Source organism: Carassius auratus, chromosome 29 (assembly GCF_003368295.1).
Source record: "Carassius auratus strain Wakin chromosome 29, ASM336829v1, whole genome shotgun sequence".
Taxonomy (NCBI): Eukaryota; Metazoa; Chordata; class Actinopteri; order Cypriniformes; family Cyprinidae; genus Carassius; species Carassius auratus.
This window is the reverse complement of record NC_039271.1, coordinates 18714673-18733424: the sequence shown is the minus strand read 5'-3', so window position 1 is coordinate 18733424 and position 18752 is coordinate 18714673. Positions and strand designations below refer to the sequence as shown.

The following is an 18752-nucleotide window of genomic DNA, read 5'->3' as shown; positions in this document are numbered from 1 at the left end:
TCCATTACAGATGATTCTACGAGAACACCTATGCGTAAAAGAAGTCTGCATGTTTTTCTGAATAACTGAAATGAATAAACACCACAGCTGGAGTGACAGAGGTGTAAATTCACACTTCCAAAACTGTCCTAAGATGTGGCGTAATGCTGAGATAATCCTAAGAATCTCAGTGGTGGTGGAGAATCAGCCAAGGCTGTTAGCATGAAGATGTTGGTGATTTAAGTGCAGCCTTGGTTCTCAGTCAGACAGCAGGAGTTCCCCGTAGAGAACAACTTGATTTATTCCTGCCAAACCAAATGCTGACTTGAGGCACAAGAGTCTCCTGAGCAGCAGTCTACAACAGTGCAGAGTACAAGTGCAGTTTTTCTACTTTATGAATCAACCTCAATCCCACCCTGAATCTTCCTTGGAACGTACTTGCATGAATCTTTCTGCCTCGTGCTCATGTCTTTCCAAACTGATATGACAGGGTGTTAGGTGAATGTCCCAGGTGTTCTTTTCAAAACAAGAACAACAACAACAAAAAATGGAGACAAGATCCAAAAAAGCACCATAAAGGTTTAATATAAATAGTCTGTAAAATCTATATTACTATTTACCAAGTCCTTCGAATCCATAAAAGAGCTTTGTGTGAGGAATTTAAAAGGCCATTTAACGAAAATTCTACAAATTCTCTAAAATTTTATTTGAAAATTTCATTTGCATTTCCAAATATTCACAACTATGATTAATTAAGAGATGCGACAACAATGGTGTATGTCATCATTCAGAGATGAATAAAAATGAACATCACAAAAGTAAACTTTAATAACATTAATTTCTATACACTCTCAGAATAAAATGGCAAAAAAAGGACCTTTGGGGTACAACAGTTTGTGACTATGGTACTCTAATAACAATAAAGAGACATCTCTGAACCTTACTTACCCCTAAAAGATTCATAGTAGTACCTCAAGGGTACATATTATTATTACAAAGTTTTTTATATTTACTTTTTAGAGGTAGATAAGCTACAAAGCTGTCCTGATCCTGAAGACCTTGATTAGTTGGTTCAGGTTTGTTTAATTGGGGCTGGAGCTAAACTTTGCTGGAAGGTGTTCCTATAGGAGAGGGAATGGACACATTTGCCATAAAGGTACAGTTTTGCAATTTATTTCTGACAGTGATGGTGCTTTCAAAGTCTGTCATTAGACTGTCTTATAGAAACACATTAAATGAAAAGTTGCACAAATTTGGCAAAAAGGACAACGCTTATGGTGCTTTTGTGTCTTTTTGAAACTTTGAAACCTCCCAAAGTCCCTATTTATTGTAACTGTGAGGAAAACACACACACAAACACACACACACACACACACACACACACACACACACATATATATATATATATATATATATATATATATATATATTTTATTCTCTCAGCTTTTTAAGGTTAGCTGTGGTTACTACTAAGGCAAGTCTAGCTTATGATTAAGTCTCCAGTGCTGTTGAGGTTGCAATTTCCATTTCTGTAGGACAAGAGAACTGCCCTATCACTGCCGGTTTAACAACGAAAGATTAAGCCACTCTTAAAGGGATGTAATTATAATGGATCCAGCAGAAGACCCCAGAGCAGCGAGCAATGTTTGATGTGATCTGTTAGGGTTATGTTATCTTTAAGCACCCTTGACATTTACAGAGACGTTACATGCATCTTTGTGCTTTCCTGACATTTTGCTGGATTATGGCTCTAGGGTACATGAGCGACAGGGTCGAGACAGGGAGGGCCGAGGCCATTATACACTGTTTAAAATCTAATCGCTGCAGGGCCCGCTTGGCCTCTCACACATGTCCAGCCTCATTGGCTCCATGCTGTAATAATCCGTGTTCACATGCTTGCTAAGATCTCCAGGCCAGGGCTTTATGGCCCCTGACTGCTCCAGCCTTCTTAGAAGAGATCATGTCAGATTCTCTCTCTCTTGCCACCCAGACACCGTAGACAAATCCGCCCCAGCGCCCCTAAGAACGTTACATCAAGGCTGCCAAGATCGGCTTGCCTGGGAGAGTTAAGTCCGTTGTTATTACACCCATTATGGCAGCTAAATCATACCACCCACTGAACTTGGCAATTTGTTTGTTAACAAAAGCATCGTTCGGTACAAGATGGTAGCATTCACAGATTACAAATCTACAAAGCCAAAGAACATTTGGACTTGGCGATTGACATCTTAAAACAATAAAAACAGGGCAGTGGGAAAAATTTTATCTTTAGAACTTCCTCGAAATCTTCGTTTGATGACACTAATGGGTGTTTTATACTGCATACCTATCAAGCACTATGAGATGCCAACATTTTTTCCCCATCTCTCATTTTCGCTTACCCACCCTTCGAATAGAAACTTTGTGGGCAGACGATAACCTTGACATCACCCCGTGTCAATTGAATCACCTTTGAACATACTCCTCACATACCTGCGCTTATGCTCAAACCTTATAATTGGACTCCCACTGGAGATGAAAAGCTCCAGCTGTGACATGAGTGGGGAGTTGTTGGGATTTTTTTTTTTTAAGTGATATTGATCTACTACAGCAAGGGCAAGCGGACAACTGCTGCAGGTTTAGCAAGAGTCCACAGACTGAACACAAACCTGAACACAAAACTAAACAGCACTTTCTTACTCTGGCAAACTCTAATCTGATTGCAGCTTCTGTGATTAAGGGTTATAAACTGAAACAAACCAGCGATTTTGAAGTTAATCAATGGATTAATGGATAAATCAAAGGAAGTTTTCTAGGCTAGTAGAATCAAATCTTTAAAAGATATTCAGAGTTTCACCAAAGACGCTTAATAAAAATATTTTAATGGCATATTATACTTCATTGTACTTTTTTATGTCTATGAAATAACAACAAGAATACCTTTACTTAAATTAATATTTTTCACCACTGTTTATTATTGTGGTATAATTTCAGATAAACCTGCTCTGAAAAGCAGTGTTGTTCACCATCAAGAATTCGAAGGAAATTGTCTTTTAAATTCCTGTTAAATTTTTACGTTTGCATTGAGGAATCAAACAAGATATAGAACTGCAACTTGAATTCAATTATGAAGAACTACTGTAGAATTATAATAAATTACAATTCAAAGAAATGTAACTAATTTTTTACTAAAACGACTACACGCGCGACTGTAGAATGATATAATTTTACACAGAATGACAAAGTAAACTTCTTTCAAATCCAACAAACTGTGTGTTGTGGCCAATTCAGCTTAAAATCACACTCCAAATGAAGCCAATTGGCCAGGCTCTTTACATGTTGATCAGATGGTCTCTTCCTGCATAAGTGGATGGGTTCTAATCGTGTGGACCAGACCTTTGGAAAACTAAGCAAAAGCCTGAGTTTCACAGTAACACCTAAGTTGAGAACCACTCAGGTGGTGACAGCTCTTTTCAAGTCCTAAAAAATGGACAAGTGGCTTAACGCCTTCAAGCAAACTTCTGAGGACGGACTCTTCATCAAGATCAACCCCTCCATCATCATCCACCTCTCAGGCGGCCTCTTCAAAATGTCCAGCACTCCCAAACAACAGCAGAAAGAAAGTTAAACATTTGTTCAAAGGGAGACGACTGATGTCTGCCTTTACTGAGCTGAGAAAACCTGGAGGAAACCACATCAAATGGAGGAACGCTGGGATATCACCATATCTCATATCCAGCGGTCCAAGGGCATTTCAACTGTGCTAAATGAAGAGGAAACATGAGGATGGGATGGTGTGCTGGAGATCTCATTACCTTCTCAACCCATCGCTCTAAATACTCCGCTCATTCCACAAAACAAGCCTGAATGGAAGTACCACACTGCATATAGTACAGTTACGTTCATAAACCTTGGCGCCAGCACTGCTTGAGTCCACCTCTATGCATTATCAAAGAACCCCATTGAAAGTCCATTTGTATTTAAACTGAGCGATGACCTCATAATGGTCTCTTCTCACTGCTGGTTACATTCAGTGAGTTTTATCTGAATAATGACCTCATCGTGGTCTTCATTTTACCTTAGTGGTTGACAGTAAATTTTAATTCATAAGTAATTAGCTATTTGTTGTCTAAACTGTCAATTAAAGCCCTTACTGGTCATTTCATACAGTTTATCCAAATAAAGATGAATTCCCTAATTTTTCATTTGTATATTTTCAAATATGGTGCATGAAAATGCATCTTTCCAGATTTGTCAGTCCAACAATAACCAGATTTTTCTTATGTACTATTTTTCTAACCCAGTGGTTCCCAATCCTAGTCCTGGAGAACCCCCAACACTGCACATTTCAGATGTCTCCCAATTCAAACACACCTGATTCAACTCATCAGCTTAATAGTGAAGACTCCAAGACTGCAAATGTGTGTGTCAGATAAGAGAGACACCAAAAACATGCAGTGTTGGGAGTTCTCCAGGACCAGGATTGGGAACCACTGCGTCTAACCAAACGTGACCCTGGACCCAGGTTCAAGTCTTAAGTGTAAATTTCTCAAAATTGAGATTTATACATCATCTAAAAAGCTGAATAAATAAACTTTCCATTGATGTATGGTTTGTTAGGATAGGAATATATTTGGCTGAGACACAACTATTTGAAAATCTGGAATCTGAGGGTGCAAATTTTTTTTTAACCATCAAGAAAATCACCTTTAAAGTTGTCCAAATGAAGTTCTTAGCAATGCATATTAGTAAATAAAAAATTAAGTTTTGATATATTCACGGTAGGAAAATTACTAAATATCTCAATGGAAATTGATCTTAAAAAATCTATAATTTTGACCCATACAATGTATTTTTGGCTTTTGCTACAAATATCGCAATTTAAGACTGGTTTTGTGGTCCAGAGTCACAAATATAATTTGCACTTTCACATTTTCAAATTAACTCTATTTCACATTTTCACGTTTTTCCATTTCAAACTGTGCCAATTCAAATGGCATATGCTGTATATCATAAGACTTGTTTTGTCATACATTTTTGAGCCTGACAGCCCTTTCGCGACTATATGCTTTCATTCTTAGGGAAAACACTAGCATGAAATACAACTAAGACTTCAGAACATTTTTAGAATGCCCTTTGCAAACAGAGTTTAGGAAGAGTGCTAATTCTGCCTTTTTGTAGATGCTGAGGATGGAGAACCAGCCAAAGGGTCGATGTCTTCACTCTTCTGACCTTAAACTTTGCGTGCGAAAGTTCAGCCTGAGGAAATAAATAAATGAAAAGTCTGTGACCTCTGCATCTGCTATTTTGTGTTCCAGAGGTCCAGTTTGTTGTCTGATGCCAGCCGGCAGGGCTTCTTCAACAGCACGAGTATACTTTCTCTGGCCCCAACTGCATTACGTTCATCGCCAAAACAGATCGAAGACCACCCTCTCCCTTCCATCCCTATCAGAGCCTTATTTTCACTCAAATACAAGATTTGTTTTTTTAAAATGTGTGGTTAATGAGAGGCTGGTGGAGATACAGAGAGCTCCCTGTCTCAGTTGAGCTGACCTTCTGCTTTCAACAGCCAAATTTGGATGCAATGGGACCCTGCTCTCCTTCTCTTTCATACTAAGTGGCAAAATGATCTTTATGGGAATCAGCATGCAGCATTAACTCAAACACATAACACCTAGATAAAGATTCCAATCATCTCTCAGCGTCCACTCTGTCTTCTTTTAATGCTAGAATCCATCATAACTCAAGCATATTGTCTCTTAGAATATGGCTGAAAAATCAAATCACCAATCTGGAAAACACAGACAGTCCTTAAAACTCCAATTCTGACAAATTTTTCCGCAGCCATGACTATTATTTTGAGCCCATTTGATATTCAATCTTAAACAATAGTCTTGTGAAGTCAATATACAGTAGAAAAAATATTTAACTTGATGCTTTCATTTCAACTTAATGAAACATTTACATATAAAGAAAGAACATGAAGTAATAAACAACATTTTATTTTTTATTTAATATTTATATTCAATTTATTGTAAAGTGCTACCAAATTTTAATTGATAAATTGGAGGCCTAACCCCAGTTAGAGCTGAGTTAACACAACCCTCTTAGAGAGCATTAGGAGAAATTCCAGAATGGAACTTGTGCAAACTCTATAAGGCAGAAAACAAGGTCTTTTCTCCAGGGCACCAAACCCATCTCAGTGGAGCTACATTCATTTGACAGCAAGAGGGCCTCCTTTCTGCAACTCAGACTGCAGAGATCCTTTACTGAATCCTAATTCAACTGGTATAGAGACCTTCAACCTCCTACATTCCTCTATCTTTATCTAGAGTCAGCAAGTGCTCAAAACACCAAAGCAGTAGAGGCACTGATAAGAAAAAGACTGAAAGAGAGAGTGAGAAATGACAAGAGAGAGTTCAGTGAATGCTGTGGGAGAAAAGAGAGAGAGTGATTCTGATTGGATTCTGCTGAAGTGATCTGTTAGAGAGATGAGTCTGTAGAAGCTCAGTGGACATTGAGGAAAAGCCTGAAATAAAGAAGCACTCAAACACCCATTCATCCTCCAAAAAGCACACGTTCTCTAGAGGCCTCTGGCCTACCTGCTGCATTAGGAAATCATGCCTGTATGCATGGAGCATGGACCAGGGGTTTTCAAACTGGCATCAGAAGACTCCCTTAGAGGATCCACAGAAAAATTAAAGAGTAAATATGTAAAAAAAAAAAAAAAAATATATATATATATATATATATATATATATATATATAATAATAATAATAATAATAATTAAATAAATAAATAAATTATATTTGTTATAAAACCCATTTAAAAATTACTTGAAATAAAATAATCATTAACTGAAATAAAATATAAAACAACTTTGTTTTGGCTACATAGCTGCCAAGGCAACATTATTTTTATTTATCTACCTTGATGAACTACAATAATTAAAATGAACTACTTTATTTATTTTTACTTTTAATTGTAAAAAATGACAAAAGAACACATCAAAATGACAAAAATTTCATAAAAATTAAAATGAAAACTAATTCAATGAAAAATCTAATTTAAAATATAAATGAAATATATAATACAATAGTATGCAGAATCTGAACTGTGCATATTATTAAATAATGCACAATGTTTCACAAATATTTTTTTTATAGAATGGAGCCAAGTGAGAAAGAAAGAAAGAAAAATTACATAAACAAAAAAAAAAATCCTTGTTGGGGGGCCAAAGCGTCAAAAAGTGAAAACCCCTGACCAAGACCACAGAATCCTTCTAACAGTCATTTTGTTGGATAATTTTTCTACTGTACTTTTAAGATTAAAATATGAGAATGGCCTCTGTTATGATTGGCTAACCCTTGCAAGCAAAACGAGTAATAATGTCCACGCCAAGTTATAATAGGGCTGCGCTGGTAATGATGGAATATGTCTACATACTCCTTTCAAAAGAGCAAGAAAATCCTGTTTATCATATTATATCCCTTTAAAACGAGCATCAATAGTTCTTTAAGACGGCAGTGACCGCTAGATCAGACCATAAGGGGTGAAGGACAGGCATAAAGGTCTTACTTCATTTCCAGAACCTCCTCCAGGTGCTTTCTGCGCTCTGCCCTCAGTGTGGTCAGGTGAGCCTCCTTCTCGGCCAGGGACTGCTGGGTGGACGACAGCTTGGCCTTCATGGACTCCAACTCTTGCTTCACCTTTTCCATGGCGGCCAACAGCTCCGCCATCTGTGCATGCAAACACACACAAATAACCATGTTTGTGCTGATGAACAACAAACAAGCATTAGGACAAAACCATAATCCCAACGAAACATGTCGGATAAGACAGAATGCAAACAAATATGTTGAGTGAACACACAGCAGGCCAAGAGTGAAGCTCACAGGGGACACAAATGGATTTGTGCACAGAAAATTTGATTTATTAGACGAAATGAGTGTCCAATGCAAAAATATTAAAGAGATTCATATGATAGAGATAGAATGGGTGAAAACAAGACCAGTGTGAGAGTGTGTTACTGCAGTTATATTAACTACATAACTTCGTGATGAGGTTTGTCATACATCACATCCCCAGAGTTATTTAGCTCTGGTTTGTTTTTGAAAAGGTGGATGTTCTCCATTCCTTTCTGTGATTTTTCTTTCTTCCTCTCCCTCCGTTTCCACACAATGTTTATAACTCAGAGTAACAGGAGCGAGTGAATGAGGAGGATAAATCAAAGTGGTGTGGCAGGTTTATGCATTTCATGGAAGGCAAGGTTTAGCGACTTGGCTCAAAGCGGTTCTCATAGCCTCCTCGACTGCTTGCGGTTCACCCAGAGTCTCACTGAAATCTCTGTGCTCGCAGGAAACTGTGAGGCTTCGGGCAAGATCTGTGCAGTCTCCTTCATCTGTTCTTGGTGTTTATCCATGTGTCCCTGCTCTGCGTTTCATCAGCTTTTGTTCCATCTACACTAGACACTTATACATAGATTCAAAACCAAAAATAGTTCACTTAAAATTCCTTTTAAGCTTCACAAAAGATGCAAAATGAAGTGGTTGATATGGCTTGTCTGCTCGAGAACTCAAGAACCAGTTTAGTCTGATTAAACTTGAACGAATCATTCGGACCAGTTTTGTGAACAGGATCCACAGATTCGTTGAAAAGATCAATCAGAAATCTGGAAAGCTTAGTCGGAGAGTTGAACTTGAAAATCTGATAAGTGTGATTCACAAATGAATCATTCAGATCAGTTTTGTTAAAAGGATCAACCAAAAGAGTGATTCATTTGCTAATTGTGCAGTGAAGTCAGTGAGTTGAACCAGAACGGTGTGATTCATGAATGAATCATTTGGACCAGTCTTGTGAACAGGATTAACCGATTCGTTGAAAAGATCATCAGAAGTTTTGTGAGATCATCAGTTTTGTGAAGAAGATTAACCAAAAGTGTGACTCATTCGCAAATTGTGCATTAAAGTCAGTGTGTTGACCTTGAGAAATAGATCAGTCTGATTCATAAAAAGATAATTCAAATCGGTTTTGTGAACAGGATCAAATGATTGGTTGAAAAGAACTGACTCCAATTTCATTCACGAATTGGCCATCACTACTTCTTTCATGAACACTTCAAGGTGTGCAATAGCAAAGATTTTCTGGAATAATTGCTTTAATTCTAGTTGTATGTCTTTGAAGAAGTAGGGATATAACATACAAGTCATGCAGGTTTGGAATGAAAATAGACTAAGTAAATGAAGATGTTTTGTGTGTGTGTGTGTGTGTTGCTTTGACACGCAACACTGTCCAAAGACATAATTATAGGTTTTCTTATGATCTGTGAGCACTAGAAATGGTTTTCAGCAGAATAGCTGGAGGCAATAAACAGAAACACCACAAAAACAGGGATTTGGCTGTGATAAGAAAATATCTTTTGGAAAACAAATATAACAGAACTGTATGTGTGTGAGCACATGCTCCCAGCAGTGCTGCTCTCTGGTGGTCGGAGGTATTGCAGGATGTGGGAGAGCGCTCAAACCAGCTGTCATCATAAGTCATCTGCTTAATGTACTACACCCAAGCCAAGCCTAGTGAACAAGCTACCAAAAACCCGCTCAGTCAAATTTACTGCCATCTGCTTCCCTGTCCCGCTCTCATATGCTCGCCTTTGTCATCTCAAGGCGTTCCAAACTCAGGGTTGATCCAGCAACGGACAGGACAGGACTAAAACTTGAGGATGAGTGTACCTCCCCTAGGCACGTGAAATCCACTGGTAAATTCCACTTGACAAGGTCAGGTAAGTGAGGGCTCACTGGAATCGCTTATGTTAAGATGTGATGCATGTCAAATTAAAAAATAAGGAAGAGGAAATCATTATTCACGTAGAGACAGGACAGGCTAGCATTTCTTTGACTCAAATGGAGAGGACAGGTCACATCTTAGAAGAATGATACTGGCGAGTGTCTGAGTGGACATTAAAGACTGTAATATTTTTCACAGATGCAATGAAAAAACCTGCATGCCTGTTTTCCCTCTCGGTGATAAAGTGAGATAGAATCGAGACTGCATGCCTCAGGCCCCACAGTATAAGCAGAGGGAAATATTTAAATGCTGGCAACATCGGTTTCACAACCCTGGTGTGAAGGTGGGGCAATAGGGCTGTCTGTTAAAACCAAGCAGCCAATGAGAGGTGAGGAGAGGGGGATGGAATGGAACCGTGAGAACTTTCATGCATTTTTTATTCAACAGCAAACAAAAATCTCAATGAAATCTTCCAGAGTTGTGTAACCACACATTCACATACACTCACATACACAGCGACAGCAGAGCGGTTAACTAATCAGTCCAGGATGTGCGAGAGCTGATATGGTGTCACCGTGCCTGGAGGGGAGATATGTGAACTGACTCCATCCTCAGCGACCAAACATCATCTGGAACGAATGGATTCGAATGAATTTACAGTGTGCTCGGTCAGTTTTACTGTAAAAGTATTTAGCAAGCGCCGCCAGGAGCCAAATTCTCAAAGCCGTTGAGTTAAGTCATTCATTAGAAGATAATTAACAGATTTTAAAGGTTTGACTAACGGCCCGGCAGACAGATGGAAAGTTAAACCTCTCAAACAAACTCAAAAATATGTACAGCCTAGATTAGCAATCATGGAAATTGCAGTTCCTAGAACTCTAGCATGTGGAATCAAAAATGGGTTCTTATTAACCAATGGACACTTAAAAAATTATAATAATAATAATAAAAAAGTAAAATAATAGTAATAATAATAATAATAATATATTATATATATCAAAATATTTTTATTACATCCAGTTCTAAGGCTTCTTTCCATTAATGCTACAATGCTATGAATGAATATATATATATATATATGTGTGTGTGTGTGTGTGTGTGTGTGTGTGTAAAATATTAAAGTTGATAAGTTATTTTAAAAATTCTAACCAATAGTATAATACAACAATTAATTTTTAATTCAATTCAAGTTTATTCTCATAGGGGATTTCAAAATAAATATTAAAAATAAATATGAATAATAAATGCAATTATTTTGTATAATCTATTTCACTCAGCCCCCCTTGCAGCATGGATGAGAGCTTAAAAACCTCTGAATCAGTAAATGTTTTGAATAATTAAGATTTTTTTTTTAAATAATTATTAATGAGATTAAAGAACTAATAATTTAGTGGAATAAGAACCAGAAATTCCTTTCATGTCCCATTTTCTTAAAATTTTCTGCAAACACTGCTTTCAGCAGACTTGCTCATGCTGTTGCCTTCTCTGATGGAGGAATGGATGGCGGTCTCTGTGCGTGTGTGTGTGTGTGTGTGAAAGAGCAAGGTGGAATGCAGAGCTTGTTTTCTCAGAGTACAACAAAATAACCTCAGATGTTAGTCAAGTCGTAAAAAAAAACGCTGCAGTGAATTATGACACCTTGGGTGTGAAACATTGAGCTCTTCACTAGGTGATGATAACACCACTTCCTGTCTCACACTGGGAATGTGAATCAGAAAGGCAGGAGGAGTACAGATCAAAGTGTTTGAGATGCACATCTTTTAACTGATCTTCACAGTCCAGCTCCAGCACTCTGTAAGTGTTTTTACGACTTGGAGTAATTGCTTACATCAGTTGTGACGCACCGTCTATGGAATTGATAACAGTGATTTTCTCCTTTTCGGTTTAATTTAAGGCTGAATTGCTTAAAACCGGTGTCAGGAACAGGCCTTGGGGAAAGGAAGAGGATCTGTCAGTGATCAAGGAGAAGAGTGATAAAAAGAACAGGAAAAAAGGGAAAAAAGAACGACTGAAGCAAGGTCAGAGGGGCTGGAACAGATGCCTCTTCAGATGAGGAAAGGCACGTGGAATTAAGCAAAAACTGAAGCAGTGAACTATATACTTGCCTTTTTGTGCTACAAGAAAGCAGAACAAGAGAGAAAGAAAACAGAAATAGGTAAAATGCAATGCACCAAAAAGAAATATCAGCAAAAAAAAACAACAATGCCTGTTCAGAAAATGGCTGAAAATGTCAATTTAACCATATAAAAGTACAAGAAAATATGCGAATATTATGGTAAAATGGCAGCAGTCCAATTTTATCCAATAAAAAAAAATGAATGCAGCTTGTAAAAATAAACAGTACAGTAGATATGATGGTAACACATTGATCATTTAATATTGACCATGGTACAGAGTAATTAGTCATATTCCAGTTATTGGTATTTCAAGATGCAAAGGATACCACGGTATTGCTAAAAATATATTTGATAAAATAAACAAATAAAAATAAAAAAATCTAATCAATATTATCTGTAGAAGAAATAAAATAAAAACTATGTACTAAAGCTCAATTAAATATAGTCATAATATTAAGTTAATCATGTATAATACATTTATATATATATATATATAAAATTACTAACCATGTCTAAAAACAAAAAAAATTCCTCACCTCACATCATATTCTGGTACTGCTATAGTACTTTAGCATAAATCATAGTACTGACTGATAGCCATATTTATATACTGCATCATGGTATTTGCACAGTACTTCAATGAATACCAAGGCATAAGCATCATGTAGTGTCTCCAAAAAAGAAACTCGAAAATGATAAAAAATATTATCATGTTCTAAAAACATGGTAATACAATAGTGTTACTTTTGTAAGTGGAAAACCTCATATTGGTTTGTTATTGATGTGCACCGTGAAGTGATGAGATCAGGGTGGGCGTTAGATCAGGGCCTTCTCTTCAGCTCGTGCCGAACTCAGAAGCTTCTAATCACCTCCTGTGAGAGCAATCCAGACTAACCCAGATGCTCGGAGCAGAAACATAACACTAATAAAAACTGCTCAATGCAGCAGCGTGCTGTTTTTTTTCTTGCTCTCTCTCCCCTTCTCCTCATCCGTCTCTTCCTACTCTCTCCTCCCCGGCTGCCAAAAGAGCAGCCCCATTCCCAAACGGTGATCATAAAGCCAATTTCAACAAGCTGGTCTTTGGATCTTGCTGTGTTTTGGGTGCTGAGCTTTGTGTCTGGTTGGGAATATTAACAGAGGAGGGAGTTTTATTTCCCTCTAAAGTTTTATCATAAAATTCCAGGCTGTTTCTGACTATGGCTTTGAATACAAACTTGAGAAAGAGCAGCGGCAGCTGTAAGAGCTATTTATTCTTTGACTAATTTCCATGTCTGTTTTTGGCCAGGGCCGCTTGGAGACCTCAGGCTCTGCCGTCACGCTGCCCCCTGCAGTATGGAGGGAGAACTGACCGAGAATCTGATTGACTGCTTGAGATGTTGACAGCATGTCTTGACCAGTTCAAGCAAAGAGCGAGTATAAATTTCTCACACAAAGCTATCATGACATCAGAAGACTATATATACACACAATAAGTTTCATAGACCACATGTTTTTTGGTGGTTTTTAGAGTTTGACATTCCCTATCCTCATTCACTTCTATTGTATTGAAAAGAGCAGCTTGGACATTCGGCTAAACATCTCCTTTTATGATTTAAAAAAATAAAGTAAGTAAAATGAGTTTAAAGCAAATAAATGATGACAGAATGGTGAACTACCTCTTAACTATCAGTATAACTACTGACCGCAGGTTTATATAACATGTAGCTAGAGTTACGTGCAGTGGGGAAACTCAACATCTCCCAGTGCAGAAACAGAATTGTGCTGGACGCACTTCATAAAAGTTAAATCAAAACATAAATTATCCTGACAGACAGACGCAAATGAGCATGACTTCCCAATATAATGGAAAGAAAGCAGGGGGAAAGCATAAGAGAGGTCTTCCACATAAAATAATGATCTGATAGAGCTCATCTTCAGGGAACAGTCTATAAATTGCACTGTCAGTGGTTAAGCTTCCTATTTGGAAAAGTTTGGGTTGGATCAGGACCAAAAGCCACATTTGTCGAACACCCCCATCCAAATGAAGAAAAAAAAAAAAGGTCACTTAGATGCAGCGATACTGATGAAAAGCAAAAAATTCAAATCATTCCTTGTAAATAGAGAGGAAACATTAATCGTGCCATACCTTGAGCCAATTTAAGCCAGCGTGGCCGGAGTCACGCATTAGGTCATGAGAGCGCTTTGCACAGGCAGTGAGCAATGGAGAAGAAATAGAGAAAAAGAGGGATTACAGGGAAAAAAAAGCCGGAGAGGACACACAGACATAACAGAACAACAGTTTGAAACAAACCACGCAAAAGGAAAATTGGAAACTTGAGGAAGAGGGCCTAGAGAAAGAGAAAGCACAGTAACCATGGATCCAACGTGACAACAGGTTGGGAGCGGAAAAGAGATCCATACAGGATTGGGTCAGGCCGACATGGAAAAGGGGGAAAGTTTGTGGTGAATGAGTAAGGGCAGTTTCGAGACATCCCATCAACCCCGGTCAACACGAGCGGAGAGATTGAGGCTTTCTTTGGTCCACTGCCTCCAGGGAAGGTTATGAAGTATGTCATTTCGCTGCTGAATCATGTCTGGAGACTGGACGTGTGTTTTCATGTGGTCTTGGGCAAACGTTTTCACTGGCCCTGCATGAGCGGCTGGTCGCTTTCGTACATCCCAGCCGTAAATTCCACGCCAGAGCTGACTGAGTGACTGGTGTCACTGTACACCGAGGGCTCTGTGTAGGAAGAAAATGCCCCCCTCTTTCTCTCGGCGACCACATTTGCTCTTACTAGCACACGACTCTTTAAAGCAGTTGCTGCAGCGAGGGTTTGGCAAGATGCTAATGCTCATGAAAGCGTCAGCTAAAATGAGACAGGCTCAGCCGCTAAACAAGCACATTGAACAGACTGAGAAAACATTGTTTTGACACTCCATCAAATATCAATTCTGCAATGAAGATGGCGTGAGATGGAGAGAAAAGGTAAAATAGGGGAAGGCTTGACAAAATTGCGTTTATTTGTTATTTATTCTTCATTGCTGCAGCTCTCAGATCAAATATGCCTCAAGTTTTTGGCATACTATATAACAAGACATGCGAGAACCCACACTGATTCACGTATATGATGTCAAATCTGGTGCAAGTGTGCCATTTTAGTGATACGGAAGAGTTAACGACTTAATTTAAAGTCTGTTTGCCACAAAAAGCTATCATGAGGCTTTAAAAGCCTTGGAGCATTGCATAGTTCTATGGACCATAACCATTGCAGCAACAATGTACAATAATTCGTTACCATTAAAGAATTAGATTTCATCAATGAACACAGAACAACTATATTCTACAGCATTTATTAATCTAGTTTATAAGTAGTTTATAAGGCACAAATAAAACATACATGCAACTTTTAATAAATGTTTGGGATCATTTATTTAAATTGTCATTGCTTTCTTTTGTATTTATATGTATTCATTAATTTGATGTACGTCACCTGTTGAGAGAAATTATAAATAAATAAATGGATTCATATATTTATGAATTAACATTAACAGACTAATAACTACTGTGAAAGAAAGACAAAAAATTATTAATATATTTATAAATTATTATTAATTATATAAATAATTATACATATTTATATTAATATAGAACATTTAATTATTTAAAATTAATTAATTATATTTATATATTTACAAATTAACATAACCAAAATTACTAAATGCTGTTAAACTGACAAAATGTTATATTATTCTTTCGTGATACCCATGCATTAACAATCTTGACTAATTTTACTGCAGACACACACGCACAACACAGCTTTTAAGTGAGCTCAACAGACGCACTTGGCTTGACGAGAAAGAACTGACTCAATTTTGGCCAGAGGTTTACTTTCATGTCAGTGTAACAAAGAGCAGTCACCCTCATCCCCATACATTTAAGAACAACATACTGACAGCAATTTGTACAGGCACTGCACTTGGTCCAACATGTGCTCTGCACAATGAGAAAAAAGAGGCGAGCAGCTATTGGAGGAAATTGAACACAGAGCTAAAGACGAATGCTTGCTTATGATTGGCACAACAGAGTGTGTGGTGAAGCAACAGAGGGATGCTAATTAAATAGTGGAGGAGAGACTGTATGTGTGTGTGTGTGTGTGTGAAGAAAACCGTGTGCATTTGTGTGAAGCTAATTAGAATTTGTATGGTTTAATGTAGGACCACAAATTACGCATTTAAAAACATGTCTGCCAACTGTCAGTGAGGTAAGCTGCCATTCTCTCTCTCTCTCGCCCTCTCTCTTTTTTGTATAGCTCATAACTCCCTAAATATGAAACCTGGAATATAAATTCATTGTTATATAACAGGTGCCAGGATGGAGAGGAACTTCTAATGGCGATATCCTGAGTGTGCGTAATGAGACTTGATGCGAATGGGACATCAGTAATGAGTGTGGAGACTGGCTCCGGAGGGTGGCACTTGTACTGTCCCCATTTCCCCTTCTCTCTGAGCCCAAATGAGAGGGGGGCCGGCCAGGTCTTAGCAGCAGTGTTGGCTCCCGCCGCAGCCCCCAACTCTAATTAACCGCTGGGGATTGGAGTGGAGGTCCGTCTGGCGGTGAAGAAACTCAGTGGTGAAGGCCACGATACATTCCCTAGACTGCAACGCACACTGGGACGATGCTCAGTCAGCCATGCAAATCTTTAGAAAATGGAGAGAGAGCGAAAGGAAGGAAACGGCAGGGTGCCAGGATCCACAGAAGGTAGAACAAACCATTAAGAGTTTAAAACTGAAGCAGAGAGTCAGTGGAGCCAAGTAAGATGGACAGAGAAGGAGAAAGGAGAGGAAAAAGTTCAGGGATTCAGGTAGAGGGGAAGCAAGATTTTGGCAGCTGCTTTGTGCTCTGTTTCAAAGCCTGACTGGCTGCTTGTGTTGTCCGGTGCATGGAGGACTAGTTTGGAAAAGGTTATAGGAGTTTGATGTTATTGCCAAAGCTCAACAGACAGCTAGACAGTGGTGCAATCTACTTTAAAAACAGGTAAGATTAGGCCATAACAACTCAGGAATGGCATTCCAGCACCTTTGGATCAAAACATTTACAAATTATTGGCAGTTCATTTGTAAATTCAATCCATTTCCAATGTGTTCTGAGGAAGGACACACATTAGGTCTCCATTTAGTTGAACTGCACTGAATGGATAATCACAACAAAAAAATGAAAATTCTGTGATAATTTACTCACCTTCATGTAGATCCAACTCTGTAAGACTTAAAAAATTAATCTTAATCTTAATCTTAAAAAAAACTTTCTGAAACCACAATGAACTTTCTGGATCGTCTAAATTTGGTTACCTGGACTTACTATGGAGGGACAGAAACCATCATGTATCACTTAAAATATCTATATGTGCTGTCAACACACAGGACGTTCCTCAAGTTTGCATGTTCTATGTGGCTGAACTGAATCGGACCAAAGTTAGTAGTTCTCATGCAGGCCACGTAAAGCTTATTTATGTTCGAAATGAAGACTGACTGCAGACACAAACACGTAACCCATGCATGCCATATGAATGTTCACCACTGGCACTGCGATGCAGTGCTGGCATGGACCTGGATGGTTGGCACAGCTTTTTGCTGGTTCCTGAGCTCTGTGAAGGGGGCTTTTTAATGGAAGCGATACCGTCCGCCCAAGCAAAAGCCATTACAGTCCAGCCTGAGAGATGCTAGCCTTGCGTGGATGTGCATACAGCTCTGTTTAAACACTAGGGCGGATGTTTGACAAGGCCGATGAGGAAGTGGACATTTCCACACTGAAAAGATGGCTGTAGGGTTTGGCGAGCATCACTCTAAGTTACCGCACACATCTTGCTTCAGGTAACAAATTACAGCCTTGTTGTAATGGTACACATGAGCTCTTTAGAAACATTGCTAGTAACATTTCCATGAAAAATGATGGTTTATCATACTTCAGAAGTTATCTGGATATAGCTGGATGGTCAAACATCCCATTGAACAGAGATTTTTAACAAAACAAAAGATAAATAAAGATAAAGAATAATAAGAATTAATAAAATAACTTAAAGGTAGAATAAAAAGAAATGTATATAAATATATATATTATACTGTATATATATATATATATATATATATATATATAATATCTATACAGTATAAATTTCTGGCGGAAATGCAACATGTTTATTAGCCTAACTTTCAAAATAGACGGAAAAAACATTTTCTACTATGGTTAATTTCTGCATTCGGATCTATTTGCGATCCATTCCATTCTTAACAAACAAAAGCAGTTTATATGCTACGTCCTTGTTTCATATAGATTAAGATAATAATTATAAATGCCACGCATAATTATCAGTGAACTTGATAAAAGTTGCAGATTAGAGCTGTAAATCGGGCCTTAAATGTTAGGCCCGACAGGACCCGAGCCCGACAGGTTTCGGCCCGAGCCCGACAAGTACATTTTGATTGACAGCTTTTTAAAGCCCGAACCCTTACAGCCTGACTTATTCAAATATGCACATGCACAAAGCTCTTTTGCCTTTGTCAAAAATTAGTCATTTATTCATTTATTTATTAATAACTTAAATGACTCACCACCTGGAAGTTGGAATAAAGAAATAAAATAATATCTTAACTCTCAGCACTCTAAATCAGGCCTAGGCTCATTTAGCCTTAAATAGACCACAGCCATAAAAACAAGTCTTTTTTATAATTAAATTAAGATACATTTTAATTGATGGGCATTTTGCAATTATGAAATTAACATAAGGCTCCGGATTTGCTTCGCCACTAGCAGCTGACATAATAAAAGATTAATGCCACACATTTAGCGTATACATACTCTGTCCAAATTATGCATTTAAGACTCAATGTATATTTAGTTTTCATTTTTAAAA

General features: G+C 38.0%; 1 protein-coding gene across 2 annotated transcripts in view; it reads right to left on the bottom strand.

Annotated features, from left to right (window-relative positions):
• LOC113048274 (ELKS/Rab6-interacting/CAST family member 1-like) overlaps positions 1 to 7746 on the bottom strand; it is an 89414-nt gene extending 81668 nt beyond the window's left edge. For both annotated transcript variants that reach the window (XR_003276433.1, XM_026209989.1), the window contains exon 1: positions 7538 to 7746. Coding sequence is in view for 1 of the 2 variants with exons in the window: in XM_026209989.1 (XP_026065774.1) it covers positions 7538 to 7728 (191 nt within the window). In the remaining variant the exon portion in view is untranslated. The remainder of the gene's footprint in view (positions 1 to 7537) is intronic.
• Between the last annotated feature and the right edge of the window lie 11006 nt (positions 7747 to 18752).